The 13,469-nt window shown below is 40.9% G+C and overlaps 2 protein-coding genes across 3 annotated transcripts; one reads left to right on the top strand and one right to left on the bottom strand.

Moving 5' to 3' along the window:
- Positions 1 to 557: 557 nt before the first annotated feature.
- plp1a (proteolipid protein 1a) lies at positions 558 to 7,476 on the top strand. Of its 2 annotated transcripts, XM_023402091.2 has the most exons (7): positions 558 to 713; positions 2,961 to 3,147; positions 3,304 to 3,460; positions 3,835 to 4,003; positions 4,675 to 4,748; positions 4,857 to 4,922; positions 5,331 to 6,705. In XM_023402091.2, the coding sequence occupies exons 1-7, from the start codon at positions 710 to 712 to the stop codon at positions 5,409 to 5,411; spliced, it is 738 nt and encodes a 245-aa protein (XP_023257859.1). In that variant the 5' UTR covers positions 558 to 709; the 3' UTR covers positions 5,412 to 6,705. The 2 variants fall into 2 exon arrangements, with proteins under 2 accessions (XP_023257859.1, XP_087029022.1); XM_087172896.1 differs by lacking the exons at positions 558 to 713; positions 5,331 to 6,705 and adding an exon at positions 6,876 to 7,476 and having other exon boundaries at positions 2,945 to 3,147.
- Positions 7,477 to 7,831: 355 nt separating this feature from the next.
- Positions 7,832 to 12,227, bottom strand: rab9b (RAB9B, member RAS oncogene family). The gene is made up of 2 exons (XM_023402207.2): positions 12,164 to 12,227; positions 7,832 to 11,168 (listed from the first exon to the last, which is right to left on the bottom strand). The coding sequence occupies exon 2, from the start codon at positions 11,089 to 11,091 to the stop codon at positions 10,480 to 10,482; it is 612 nt and encodes a 203-aa protein (XP_023257975.1). The 5' UTR covers positions 11,092 to 11,168; positions 12,164 to 12,227; the 3' UTR covers positions 7,832 to 10,479.
- Between the last annotated feature and the right edge of the window lie 1,242 nt (positions 12,228 to 13,469).

The raw sequence follows: 13,469 nt of genomic DNA, 5'->3' as shown, positions 1-13,469 counted from the left end.
TAAGAGATAAACGATAAAGCACATATCTGTTTCGCCAGCTGTGATGTCAGATCTTTTCTGTTCAGTACCATATCTCAGCGACTGCAGTCAAACAGATAGTATCTGACAATTTCCTAAGTCTGGAGAGCATCACCTGACTGTCCACAGGCTAATATTGATGGCGTTTTAATCTCAGACAAATCACCTTCGCTGTTCTTAGACATACAGACATGAGATCAATCCCACTCTGCATGATACATGAGCTGCTCTTCACTTGGTTATATTTTTCAGGTTGAAAATAACAAAACAAAAGGCCTCGGCGAACCAGGGATTGAAAACCTTAGGGTTTGAATGACCAACTACTCACAGAGGAAAAGTTATATTTTTTCCATGGGGCAAAAATGTAACTTTCCCTCTTCTGTATTTGCATAAGAAGTTGCAAGTTGCTGTCTAAATGCAAATATGCGTCAACAATGAACTAAGTAAATTTCTACAAGCGCAAGAACCTTGAACTCCTCATTATTCTCCGCCTTGAAGTTCATTGAAAAGCAACATTGTTCCTTTAAGATTGCACTTGCAGTCATCGGCGGGTCTGTCCATTGTTGTAGGAACAGAAAGCGAGTTGAGATTGATATACGGGGGCCGAAGACAAGTTGCGCATATCATCAGCGGACCAGCTGCAGTGTAGGCAGCAGTGTAGCCAACAAGTCCTGAACGCATCCTTCCAGACATGGGTAAGAAACTCCTGCCAACTAGAATCTAACTGTATTAGCCTTTAGCAGATAGGATACTTCTTATTATCAAATCTGTATTTTATTTTATGTGATTGCACGCTGATAAGAATGGGACTGTGAGAGAGCATCAGAAGTTATTAAGCTTTTTTTTTTGTGTGTGTGTGTGTGTCAGTTTAGAGGTCGGCTACCCACCGGCTGATGCTCCACTGATATGATGAGATTTATTTCATGCTTGAGATGGCAGGGCTACATTCAGAGGAGCCCCTTCGCATTTGCTTTCGGTCGCAATCTTTCTCAATTTTTAAAGAGACGAACTTGGCCTGGGCTCTGCATTTTCGAGCAGAACTAGACCTGTATTTTCATTTGAGTCACAGTGGAGAGACTGGGGGGGGGGCTGCCTCGGTTCAGATCCTTCAGCTGTTTGCTCAGGCTGGTGATGTCATTAATTAGTTAATTGGTACAAGGTGTATCTGAAGGCGCGACTGTAAGATGCTCCAAAGCTCTGGATTATGTGCGCGCTGTTACTTGTGTACTTGTACTTGTGGTGACTATAATTCTTTGTGTGCATAGAGGTAACTATGTGTATTTGCCCTACTTTAATTATGTTCCTTTCTAATTTAACAATACTCAAAATAACTGTGTGCTTTTGGCTAAACTCCCTCTTCCATGCTATAGTACTGTCTGAATGGCAGTGATCACAGTTTTGCCTCTCTCTCTCCCTGACACACAGACAGTCAACACTGCCATGTAGATGTGTTCAATTAAAGAGCTATCTATTTGCCCCTCCTGCCATCTGTGTTTACTGTAATGGTACCAACCACAGTCAGTGTGCTTCCATTGTGTGTGTCTGTGTGGATGCATGCATGCAAGCGTGTAATGGCACACATGCACACAGTTGCATTGTTTGTTTATAGATTATCTTTTTTTCCCCCCCTCCATCCTCTCCCAGTGCAGACAGCCTCCGCACTATCTCCTTCTTGTTCCTGTGTCTAGCCCAGAAGGAAGTCCATGAGTGTGTGTGTGTCAGGCGTAGAGGTGCCTCTGGTCTTTGTTTGCTTGACATTGGTGGCCCTTGTACCCCCATGATGCTGTGGGACAAAGACTGTTGTCTCTCCAGTCACAAAAGCAGCCTCTCTCTCTTTCACTTTGTCTCTCCTCTCCGTCCTCCCCCTTTTTCTCACACTCTCCATGCTGGGTGGTGAATGGAGTCAGGGTGTGAGCTGGGGTCAGAGCAGACACATCCCCATGCCCTTTGCCCTTGGCATCCATTCAAGCAGCACATGACTATTAGGGAGAATGCAGAGCTTTACCAAGTGAACTAAACGTTACAGCTGCAGCTTGAGCCATAGTGATGAAGTAGCATAGTACAAAGTAGCAAATCTTCTTTAAATAGTTGGTTCAAACTTCACCTACCCCTAGTGTTATCTAGGTATGCAGATAGATTCAGCTTCAGATTTGAGGATATCCATCTCTGCAGACTTCTGCCATCACCCCTGTTCAATGGAATTTTGTAAGCCGTCCACACCATTAAAAAACAACAGTGTTCCTGTTAGTCCAACCTGATTGTACACTTTTGTTTGTGGGAGCTACTTTCTACTAAAGAAACAGTCACAACAAAAACTGTTGACAGTGTGTTCTGTGAATTATCCAGCATAACAAGGAAACTGCTTCTGGATAGAGGAGAAGTTGTTGAATATACTGTATCGATCCACTGAAAAATTAATGTCCAACAGTTTTGATAATCAATACATTGTTTTCGTTAAATGTCAAGCAAAAACTATTTCCAGGTTCCAGCTTGAGGATTTTCTTTTCTCTGTTTTATTTCATTGTAAACAAAATATCTTTGGGTTTTGGTCTGTTGGCCGCACAAAACAAGACTTCCGAAGATGTCATCTTGAGCTCAGAGTGTGAGACTGCGGTAGACATTTAATCACTTTTTGTGGAGATTATTAGACCAAAAAATAATAGCTTAATCAATGATGAAAATATTCTTTAGTAGCAACCCCTAGTTTGGAGCAGCACAAGCAAAATCCATTTCACATTCATTGTATTGGGATGGAGGCAAAAATCTCAGAGGGATGCTTCAAAAGCAAGGCAAATGCGACCACCAGAGTTACCTTTACAGGAAAGGAGTGATATTCTGCTGTGCATCATTTGTACATTGGAGCAGAGTACTTCTGTGTACTCTTCATATAGCATTAGTGATAATAATGTGTCCTGACCTTAATGGTATGTCGTGACTCACAGGTTGCTATGACTGCTGTATGCGCTGTTTGGGTGGGGTGCCATACTGCTCCCTGGTCGCCACACTGCTGTGTTTCTCTGGCATTGCCCTCTTCTGTGGTTGTGGGCACCAGGCACTCACAGAGACAGAGAGACTCATTGAGACTTACTTTGCCCGTAACCTTCAGGACTACATCACCCTTGCCTACATGTAAGTAGTAAAATTTAGCTTTTCCATCATTAGAGTGACATCTTCTTAACCTCCCCATGGGATTCTTTTGGTGTTGTAGTGTCTATTTTGAAGATCTGAATTCTCTGTAACCCTGAATTTTGACTGTTTTCTTTTCCCCTTTCCTCTCCCTCTCAGCATTCAATATTTCCAGTATGTCATCTATGGTTTGGCCTCCTTTTTCTTCCTGTACTGCATCGTGCTGTTGGCTGAGGGCTTCTACACCACCAGTGTTGCCAAGCAAACCTTTGGAGAGTTCAGGAGCACCATGTGTGGCCGCTGCCTCAGCTCCTCGGTGAGAGGGCCCAGAGTGGGACAAGTAAAGGGGATTGGAGAGATTGGATGGGATTAATACACATATCACTCCCTGGTGGGTGCTGAGCCGAAAATCTTAAGGCTGCTAAAAACCTTTGGGGACATGCAAAGATAAGCATACAGTGTGTGTTTGAGCGGTTGAGGGGGAAAAAAACTGAGTGGTTCAAAGAGGAGGAGAACAGAGAGTGAGATAGTAAAGTAAAGCTAATCAGAAAAAAGTAAATGTGGTCACCAAGTGAGTCACTGCTCATAAAGACACTCTCTTAGATTACTTATGTGCATCAGTTTATTATGATGATGCACCATAATGTTTATTTGTATATTGCTAATGTGAATTGCTTTCTCCTTGTACAGTTTATAGTGTTGACATATGTACTGGCTGTGCTGTGGCTGTTGGTGTTTGCCTTCTCTGCCCTGCCTGTCTACTTCTTCTACAACATGGATGCCACCTGCCACACCATCGACGTACTGACTGAGACCCCGGCGAGTATCAACCAGCTGTGTGTAGATGCAAGACAATACGGTAACAAGAAACCCTTTCATGGCAGCCTAAGCTACTGCCCTCCCACATTAATTTTGTTTTATATATTCTATATGTCTTTTTGTTTACAAATCCCATGAAAAGACAAAAACCAACAATGAATTGATCCTTCAACAAGTATTGCCTGTGTTGCCAAAGACTGATAAAGCTTATTCCTAGCGCCCATAGACTTCCATTGTTGTCCATCAGTGAGCCAGACAGTTGCACTGGGTGACACGTTTCTTCATTACTATGAACATGGGTACTGTAGTTTTTGAGTAAGTCCCACATACACCCATCTGCTGCTGTAAATACTCACTAGCTCATCGAATGTGTATTAATCCTCAGCTGAAAATAGTCCCCAACAAATGCTATTTACTCATGTTTTGGTAACGTTGGCGATTTACTACAGTGCCCAGCTTTTGTAGGACATTATCACTTTTTATTTTTATTTTAAATGAGAGCATGTATTTGGGACCTGATTTACATCTTCAGTGTGAACCAATGGACTTAGAGATAACAGCCACAGACAAGTTAGGGAAGTCTGAACATTTTGGAAATGGAAAAATTATTATTATTATGGTCTGTTATGGTCTGTTCATGGATTTGTAAACAGTGAGAAAAATAAAATATAGAGTAACACCTGCTTTATCCTTTACGCTTGATTTGAACAGGGCTCCTGCCATGGAATGCAGTGCCAGGGAAAGCTTGTGGTATGACTCTGTCCACTGTTTGCAAGACCAGAGAGGTAAACGCCTGGAAATAATTCAGACTCTGCAGTCATGTTCTACAACTGGCCTGACATGAAATGAAGTAGACATGCTATCACCACCAATGTAAATCTCTTCCCTTTCAGTATCAAATGACCTATGACCTCTACATTGCTGCCTTTGCCGGAGCGGGCATCACTCTCTTGGCTCTGGTGAGTGATCATGCTTCAGCCGGAGCCAATTTGGCTGCGCTTCCACAGTGGGGTACAACAATAGTGTTATGGCTCATGCGACTTAGTGACGCTCAGAGTGTAGGCGGCGAGGCATCTCAGACCTCCATGACTGATGACTTTTGTACTATTGCTCTCTGTTCCTCTTTCTCAGCTGATACAAACATCATACTAATGCTGTAATGTCTGGTGGGTTTTTTCCAGACAGGCAAATGGTGTACCCATTATACTCACATGCTCCATTACAGAGGCTGTTATACGGATGGTATCAGCTACCAAATTAATGCCATTAGCAGTTAATCAAATTTTTTTATTTTTTATTTGTAGTTTGGAGTTTTCTTCTCTTCACTTGTGTTCTGACACTTCCTGTCTCTGCTTCTCCTTCCATAGCTGACCTATACTGTGTCAACCACCTATAACTTTGCGGTTCTGCGGTATCTGGGGAGAAAGGGGATAGGTGCACGGTGTTAGGCTCACCAGCTTCCTGTCGGCTCTCTCACTACTTCACCACCAACACAGGGGTCTAAAGGGTCAACAACAATTCTCTCCTTCCACATCATCTGCACAGGACCACCACATGGACTTTTAAAAAAAACTTGTCTTTATATTTTTACTTTCCTTGTTATAAGGATATTATTGTTTTGTATTTCCTTTTTCTTTTTCTTGTTGTTTTTTTTGTGTGAAGTTTCTCTGCTGTGTTGTTCATTATTTTCAGTGCCACATCACCAATATATTTGTAAATTATTGTTTTTGTTGCTTGTTGAGGTTAGTGTCTAAAATTAATTTCTGCTTCCCATCACAGTCAAATAATAACACTCAACTAATCAATTAACATATGCAAGAAATAACCACCAATTGACAACACGTACAGCTATAATGCAGCTGTTACGGAGAGTAGGGATTATAGGTTACCATGGCTACCATCCCTCACATCTGGTTGCCATGGTGGCAGACAAGCACGCATTTGCAGTCTCACGCTGACCTCAGGACTTTTCTCACGGGCTGGAGAAAAGCCTCAACAATGGAGTCATGCCCGTTTTGAAAGCTAGCCAATAAGGATCCAGTTCTGGGGGCCACCTGCGCTACGAGCCTCTGCCAAGGGTTATATTACATGTCAAGGGAGAGGCTCCCCTGGACAAAGAGAGGGCTAGACCTCTCTAAGGCCACAATGCAGCTCTTCTAGGACGGCAACCACACACACACAACGCATCCATATGCTGCTGCATGACCGCCACCTCCCCCCGAATAATGGAAACGATGGATTCAGAGTGAGGGAACTGAAGGAATTTTAGATGATCTTGACTAGTTTCTTTCTGACGAAGGGACTTACTTATTTAGATCTGATCTAGAATGGTCTGAAATTGTTTCTCATAATTTTGAGATGGAAAAAGCACTAGGTGCTAACTTATTGAGTAACCTCGTATTATTAGATGCAAAACACATTGTTGAGGTGTGACTCCCCCCTGCTGTTAATGCATGACTGAGGTACTTTTATAGAGATAGGACAGCTTTGTTTTATCTCTAATTCTTTAGGAATTTTGTTGTAGTTATTGTATAATAATTCTTTTTACTTATTGTAGCTGTATTTACTAATTGTACTCTTTGGTATTACTAACAAAACCTATTGCAACATAATGAGTAGATTATTCTATTTGGTGGAAGCTTTACCCAGCTGTGAGTGGTGGATTTGTCAAGTGGCAGCTGGCTGTTTGATGATTATTTTTTGTGTTGGTATAATTTGATAATAAAAAGAGTATTCTTTGAAGTATTTGTGCAGAGTGCCTCTGAAAATATTTGTTTGAAGTCTGTGTGGAAGCAAAGAGTCTGGTGTAGTGTCATGGTGTTCAACTCGTGCTCCATCCTTGGCTTCCTGCCATATCTAGGGGCCAAGGTGTTTTGTAAGGTGTTTTGTATTCTCTCCTCTTGTGTCCACAGGTGCACTGTTCCCTGCGCTTGGCTGTGAACCAGGTGTACCTGAGGAGGCTGAGGCACAGGGCGAAAGAGGAGTCGAGAGGCTATGACCTATACGGGAGGCTGCAGAGGGACAGAGGGGGGACGCTGTGCTCTCCGTACCCTGCATACACTTCTGACATCTCCTGACAGTGCCTCCAGTTTTGCTGCATAAGCTTCTCTGTTATGAGCTGGTCATGAAGTTATGTTGTTTTGCTCCAGTTTGTTACAAGTTGGTAGTAATTAAGTTGATTCCCTTCATTTTTTTGGCATTAAAATACAGGCAATTGCATGTTATATCTTAAGTTGTAAAATGTTACAAATGCACTTTTTTTTTTTTTTTTTTACTGAGCCACACCATCTCAGTATTTTGTGCTTACTTCCTATAATGTTCTGCATTTGACCAGTCTGAATATTTAGACAGTTAGAGATTTAAAAACATTTATTTTGAAAGGCAGACTGCCTCGGTCAGATTTCACAGTATGCAGAGCACGCTTGATATCCTTTTTAATGAAGGGAAAATAAATCTGCAGTGCATGCTTGATATTCTTTTTTAATGAAGTGGAAATAAACAGCGCTCACTGTCTCTTGGGTCCCACACATACTTGGTCAATCAATGACATTCAAGGTCTTGTGTGATGAAACTCAAACAAGGTGTGTATTGGGGGTAAAATCGGAAGACTTCGGTTTTACTCATGATCTTAGTGCTTAATTTTAACATTGCTGCTTATTACTGCAAATATTGGGGCTTTTGTTCCTGATGGTTAAGTGAGCGAAGGTGGAGAAAGGTGGAAAACTTTAGTTTTTTGTAAATTTGAGTGACCTATTTTAGTTTTAAAAATAGTTTAAAAAAACCTTTTGTTTTCAGACTTGAAAGTAATTTTGAAAGCCATGTACTTTCATGGATTTTCAAGGCATCGGCACAAAAACAACAGATGACATTATGTCTCCATTTGGTATGTCGCATGTTTTATTTGTAGCCAAGCACTGGAGAGTATTCACCGCTTTGCCAGCATGTTGGCACAACCAGTCTTATCTTCCGTAGTGCAAAAAGAGGAGACAGGGAAGTTGTCCATTAGATCAACACATAATCAAGATGAACAGTCTTAACTTTCACACAGCTTAAATCACACTCATGGGATGAGCACAGAGTGAAACAGACGTTCACTGTCATTTTTGTACATTATTATAAAATGAATGCCCTTTGCAATTTACATAAGCCATTAATATGGACAGCCCAAAGAAATTAGTTTTTACATTCATAAATATTACAGCAACATTAAAAAAATACTGACATTACACTGGGTTGCAGTGATATAAGACAGCAACATTAGGACAATATACTGTAGGGTTATGCTACCAGCTTGTAAATACCCACTCATTCCCGGGGATGTTAGATTTCAGGTAAACACTGTGGTAGGCTACATTATCTGGACAGGATTTTAACTGTAATGGTAAATACAGAGACAAGGTATTCTGCTTAATCCAGAAAGCATTAACACTGACAAATAATACACTTTCAGCCCTCATTATTGCTTTGAATTAATGTAGGCTAACAGCTCCATTTTGTTGAAATGCCCGACTCTGTTCACAGCTGAGAGTGCCATTACTCAAACACATCTTATAAAACTTTAAACCATGATCACATAAACAAGCTAGTTATTATAGGCCTACATTAAAACAAACAAACATGTAATAAAGTAAATATGACAGTACCTGATTGGATTGGTTTCACTTTCACAGAGAAACTCTTGTAATGTTCACCATTAATCTGCGTGCATACTGAAATATGATGCAATTTTTGACTTGAAAGGCAAATAATGCAATCTCAGGCTGAGAGACTACACTAGACCATTAACACAACAGAAAGCTGTATGAGAACATAGGGCCATAATGAGAACCATGGCGACTTTGTGCAGTGAGAAGATGAAAACATTTTATCTTATTTATGCAACAGGTTTGGTTTTTAGAGGAGACACAATATAAATTATTTGTCAAGCAGCAACTAAAATACTGATAAGAATGAATTTAAACCATGTTAAACTCAGTTTGAAGCAATGAATATGAGGCATATTATTTTCTAAAAGCACACAGGCAAACAACACTGCCCTCTGGCCAACGGAAGTAAAAACCAAAGGGACAAATACAAGTGCACCTGTGGCAAGTAAACCGGTGTGTAGAAACACTGAAATAAAAGTAAAGTACCATCCAGATTTACACACGTAAACGTCAACAACTTTTCAGAATACTCAGCTGTAGGTTTCATTCAATACTGTATGAATGGACAGGAGAGGTGATGCACACATTAGTGGTAACGGCATTATCCTTGTGCTCATGCTATTTCATATTCAGGTGAGACCTAGAGTGACAGACTGACAGCACACGTGTATGTAATGTATCAGTAAAGGACAGGAGACCTTCAGAATAGGCAAAGCTAAAAGACTGGAATGTTAAGGCCTGCCACGCAATCAACAAGGCAGACACATGATTACAAACATGCCATAATTATCTAAATTAATGTTAATAATTATAATAATTATAACCTCATCTACACATCAGAATTTTAAATCAGCCCCTGATCAAACGCAGAAGCCTAAAGATCAGACAATAAAGTCTGTTAAAAAGATAAAAAGTCGAAGGTGGAAATGTGCTTCTCAGAAATATAAACAGCAGTTTATCAACAACAGCAGTATTATTTCTGAACTTTGAGAAACACTGAACCTTACATAATAAAACAGGCCCATGTACATAAATCACAGGAAATAAATATGATCTGATAATGCCTGGCTCGTGCACCTGATACCTCCGGCTACACAAAAGTGCAGTGGTAATGAATCTAATAATCAAATGAATAAGAGCACCACAATAGTCCGTACCCAATGCTTACAGTCAGAGCTGTAAAATTAAAGCTCACAATTCCCTTCGCATTGAAGACAAGCGAATCTTCCTTTTGAGAGCAGCAAATATTTATCGTCCTCGTACCTTGAATCGTATTGGTCATTATACTGATGCCAGGAATTCTTAATCAAGCTCTCCAACAACTGCTAACACATCTAATTAAAAGAGAAGGCAATGTTGTATTCAGTCCTTCTAAAACCCTGGAAATAAGCTCATGGACAAAAAGTTGAGCAGTAACAAGACCAACTCCAAGTTGCTGTGCCAAAGACTGTGCTCTTCAATAGAGTACTGGTGTATTCTCTCTTCCACTGTATTTATTTAAGTTTAAATTATTTTGATTAAAACCATAACTTTGAAAGCACTGTTTGATAAAACTCCTGCATAGGCAGACAAAGCTTAAGCCGGGTAAAAATATTTTGTGCAACTCTACTGAAAGCAGACAAAGTACAAAGGATGAGTGTGCCTGTTACAGTGTGTCTGTACCTCGGTTAGAGCAATAATTCAACAATCTAAACACCAGATGAGTCCTTGACACCGCCCTCCTCAGAGCAGCTGTATCTTAACCATATCTTAAGGGGATACTGTTCTCAGTACCTTGTACCTACAGTATGTGTACCATAAACAATATCTGACTGCCTCAGGCAAGTTTCAGCCAGAAAGATTAAGACAAGGTGTATTCGCACCTGACCAATCAGCAGCAAGATGTGCGAGAGGTTTTGCGGTTGCCATGGAGATCAATAGTACTACTCAGTAGTGCATGGTCAATCTGGTCCTCAGCAGCCAGAACCTCTCTGACAGCTGCCTCAAATGCAGCTGTGACATTAGTGTCATCCTTAGCACTGGTCTCAAAATAAGGACAGCAGCCGTTCTCTTCACACCAAGCCCGTGCTTCGTCCTCCCCCACCTCCCTCTGCTCCATGTCTACCTTATTGCCAAGCACCACAAAAGGGAACCGTTCAGGGTCTTTAACGTCTGAGTAGTACATGAACTCCTTCTTCCAGCAGCCAAGGTTCTGGAAGCTCTGCAGGTCATTCACAGCAAATGTGAGCAGACAACAATCGGCGCCTCGGTAGAAGGGCGTGCGCAGGGACTTGAAGCGCTCCTGACCTGCCGTGTCCCAGATCTGAAGAGTCACCAGGCGCCCATCCACCTCCAGGTCCCGGTTGAGGAACTCCACACCAATAGTGTGAAAGGACTGGGAGTCGAAGCGGTCTGTGACATAGCGGTTCATCAAGGAGGACTTGCCCACTCCACCATCCCCCAGCAGGATCACCTTCAGTAGTAGGCTCTTCCCGCTCATCATGCGTCCTCCCACCCAGAAAGGCCTCCTCACTGGGTTACAGCCCCCCACACCAGGTGGCAGACCAGGGTGGATTTAACCTAGAAAGAGAAATAAAGGCAAAAACAGATATTTACTGGACAATCAAAAGAGAAATACAGATCACCATTAGGCAAAATGCAATGAAAGATTCTGATTTCTCAGAAAAAAAAACTCAGCACGCATCCACCCACCTAGGGTTTGACTTTTTTGATGATTCAGTGAAGATTACTCAGGGAAAAGACTGCTGTTCTAGCAACATTTCCATTCAACCTCAAATGAACTTTTTCAGCAACAAATGAAAGCCTTATGAGAGATGTGTAATGGTTGACTAGTTTCAGGACACAATGACAGGGGTGAATGACCAAGATGTCTGCCAAAGGTTTCTGGCTGAAGTAAGGACGCTAATTCTGGGCTAGACGACCACAGCCTTGTTGTTTACTACATGACACAGTAATTCTGACTCATGACTGTGTAGTACTATGCCTGTTTAAACTGAAATGAACAGGTGCCAGCCATAGAGTAGGCATAAACATTAGCCTAAGACAACATTTGTTTGATGACTTATGTAACAGGTAAAGTGTCTGAGTCCTACGCCACAAAAACAAGGGCGAGTCAGGATCAAACACCGACTCTGGAAACGACCATTGCACCTGCGCAGACCACAAACACACAGGCTGCCGGCTAAACTCTCTTTAAACTGCCTCGTCGAAGCTGTCTGTGAAACTGTGCACAGGGTACTTAAGGACAGAAGTTAAACAGGAACCGAAACAGATAACAGACTTCTAAATAAAAACGTTCATGCAACGGGCATGAAACTGTTCAACTGTGTAGCCGCTTAGCATGCCTCGCAGCCAACTAGCAAGCTATCCGGCTAGTCTGACGGCTTGTTGACATTCCAGCCAAGCCAGGCTAACCGTTAGCCTCAGTGCATATGCGACTAAAAACTATTTTTAAAAGCGTTGTAAGCAACAAAAGAACAAATACTGCAGTGAGGTGATACATCTATACATGAATGCAGCCACTACAAACAGAACAAATAGGTATTTTCATTTACCCTGTTCCTGTTGTTGATGTTGCGTGGTCTGCCCTGCGCCCCTGCATCTGACTGAGATTGAGTGTCGTGACGTGCGCGCGCCCATCGACGAGCTACATGTGCACACCGCTCAGGCAAACCCGGGTCTTAAAGTCCGACAAGTTCACCACCTTTCATAAATGATGACAACATACTGAATGTTGTCGAGTGTAACTAAGTATACATTTAATCAAGTACTGTACTAAACTACAAATCTAGGTTACTTGTACTTGAGTCTTTTCTTTTCATGATACTTTATACTTATACTTTTTCTTATACTAGTTCACTACATTTCATGGTGAAATCACATTTATCTGACAGCTATACTTTATAAACTAAAATCTTTGTATAATAGAACCTATAATATATGATGCCTTGTCGATTAATCAATAGGTTGACTGACAGAAAATGAACTGACCACTCTTTTATAATAATTTAAGTCACTTTTTTCATGTAACGATAACATGTTTCAGCTTCTCAACCTGCTGCTTTTCCTTTAAATTATTTTAATAATTTTAAGGTTTGAACCAAAACTGAGGCTAATCGAGAAAATAAAAGATGAGCACAGATAAACTTTTCCCTCTAGCATTTGAAAACAGCCTTCTAGTGTCAGACAATGTACATCATTCTGCACAGTGAAGCTCAAACATCAAAGTTAGTATAGAAGCCCTTCAATATACTAATATGTACAGGGACTTTAAGTAAGATTTCTACCAGTGTTTAAAGCAGAAGGAAATACCTGTGAATTTAACCCTTCAGAGTAAGACAGATTCAACAATAATAAAGGTACAAAGCTACGGTTGCCATAAAAAACACTGTAAAGCTAAACGCTTATCTACAACAGGAATCATAATGACAAATCTTTTTTTTGATGATTATTTTAAATAACTTCCATTCATTATTTAGTTATTACCAATTAGAAAAAGCAAACGAAAGAATGACATGGTAACGTTTTATTAGTGTCATTGTTTTTTTTCACATCTGTAGAATTAAATGTAGGGATGTATTTGTATAGGAGACTATATTTCAAAACTGTTTCGACATTATTTCGATTTGTTTTTCTTTTCTTTTTTTTCTATGAAGTATTTGTTGTACTTTCAGTACACTAATATTCGCTGACAAAATAAATGTCACTTTGTCCAAACTGAACACGGAAAAAAACGTGCTCCAGCGTTCACAGATGTTTATTAGAAATTCGCCTGTGGGAGGCGCTGTGGGGCACTAGGTTCGTTTACGAGCCACAGAAGAAGAAAACCAGAAACGTAGAAGAAGAGTCCAGCTGTTTTTA

The sequence above is a fragment of the Seriola lalandi genome, unplaced genomic scaffold, assembly GCF_002814215.2.
Source record: "Seriola lalandi dorsalis isolate HSWRI2012SDOR001 ecotype SW California unplaced genomic scaffold, Sedor1 jcf7180002053898, whole genome shotgun sequence".
Classification (NCBI taxonomy): Eukaryota; Metazoa; Chordata; class Actinopteri; order Carangiformes; family Carangidae; genus Seriola; species Seriola lalandi.
This window is presented reverse-complemented; position numbering and strand designations above follow the sequence as displayed.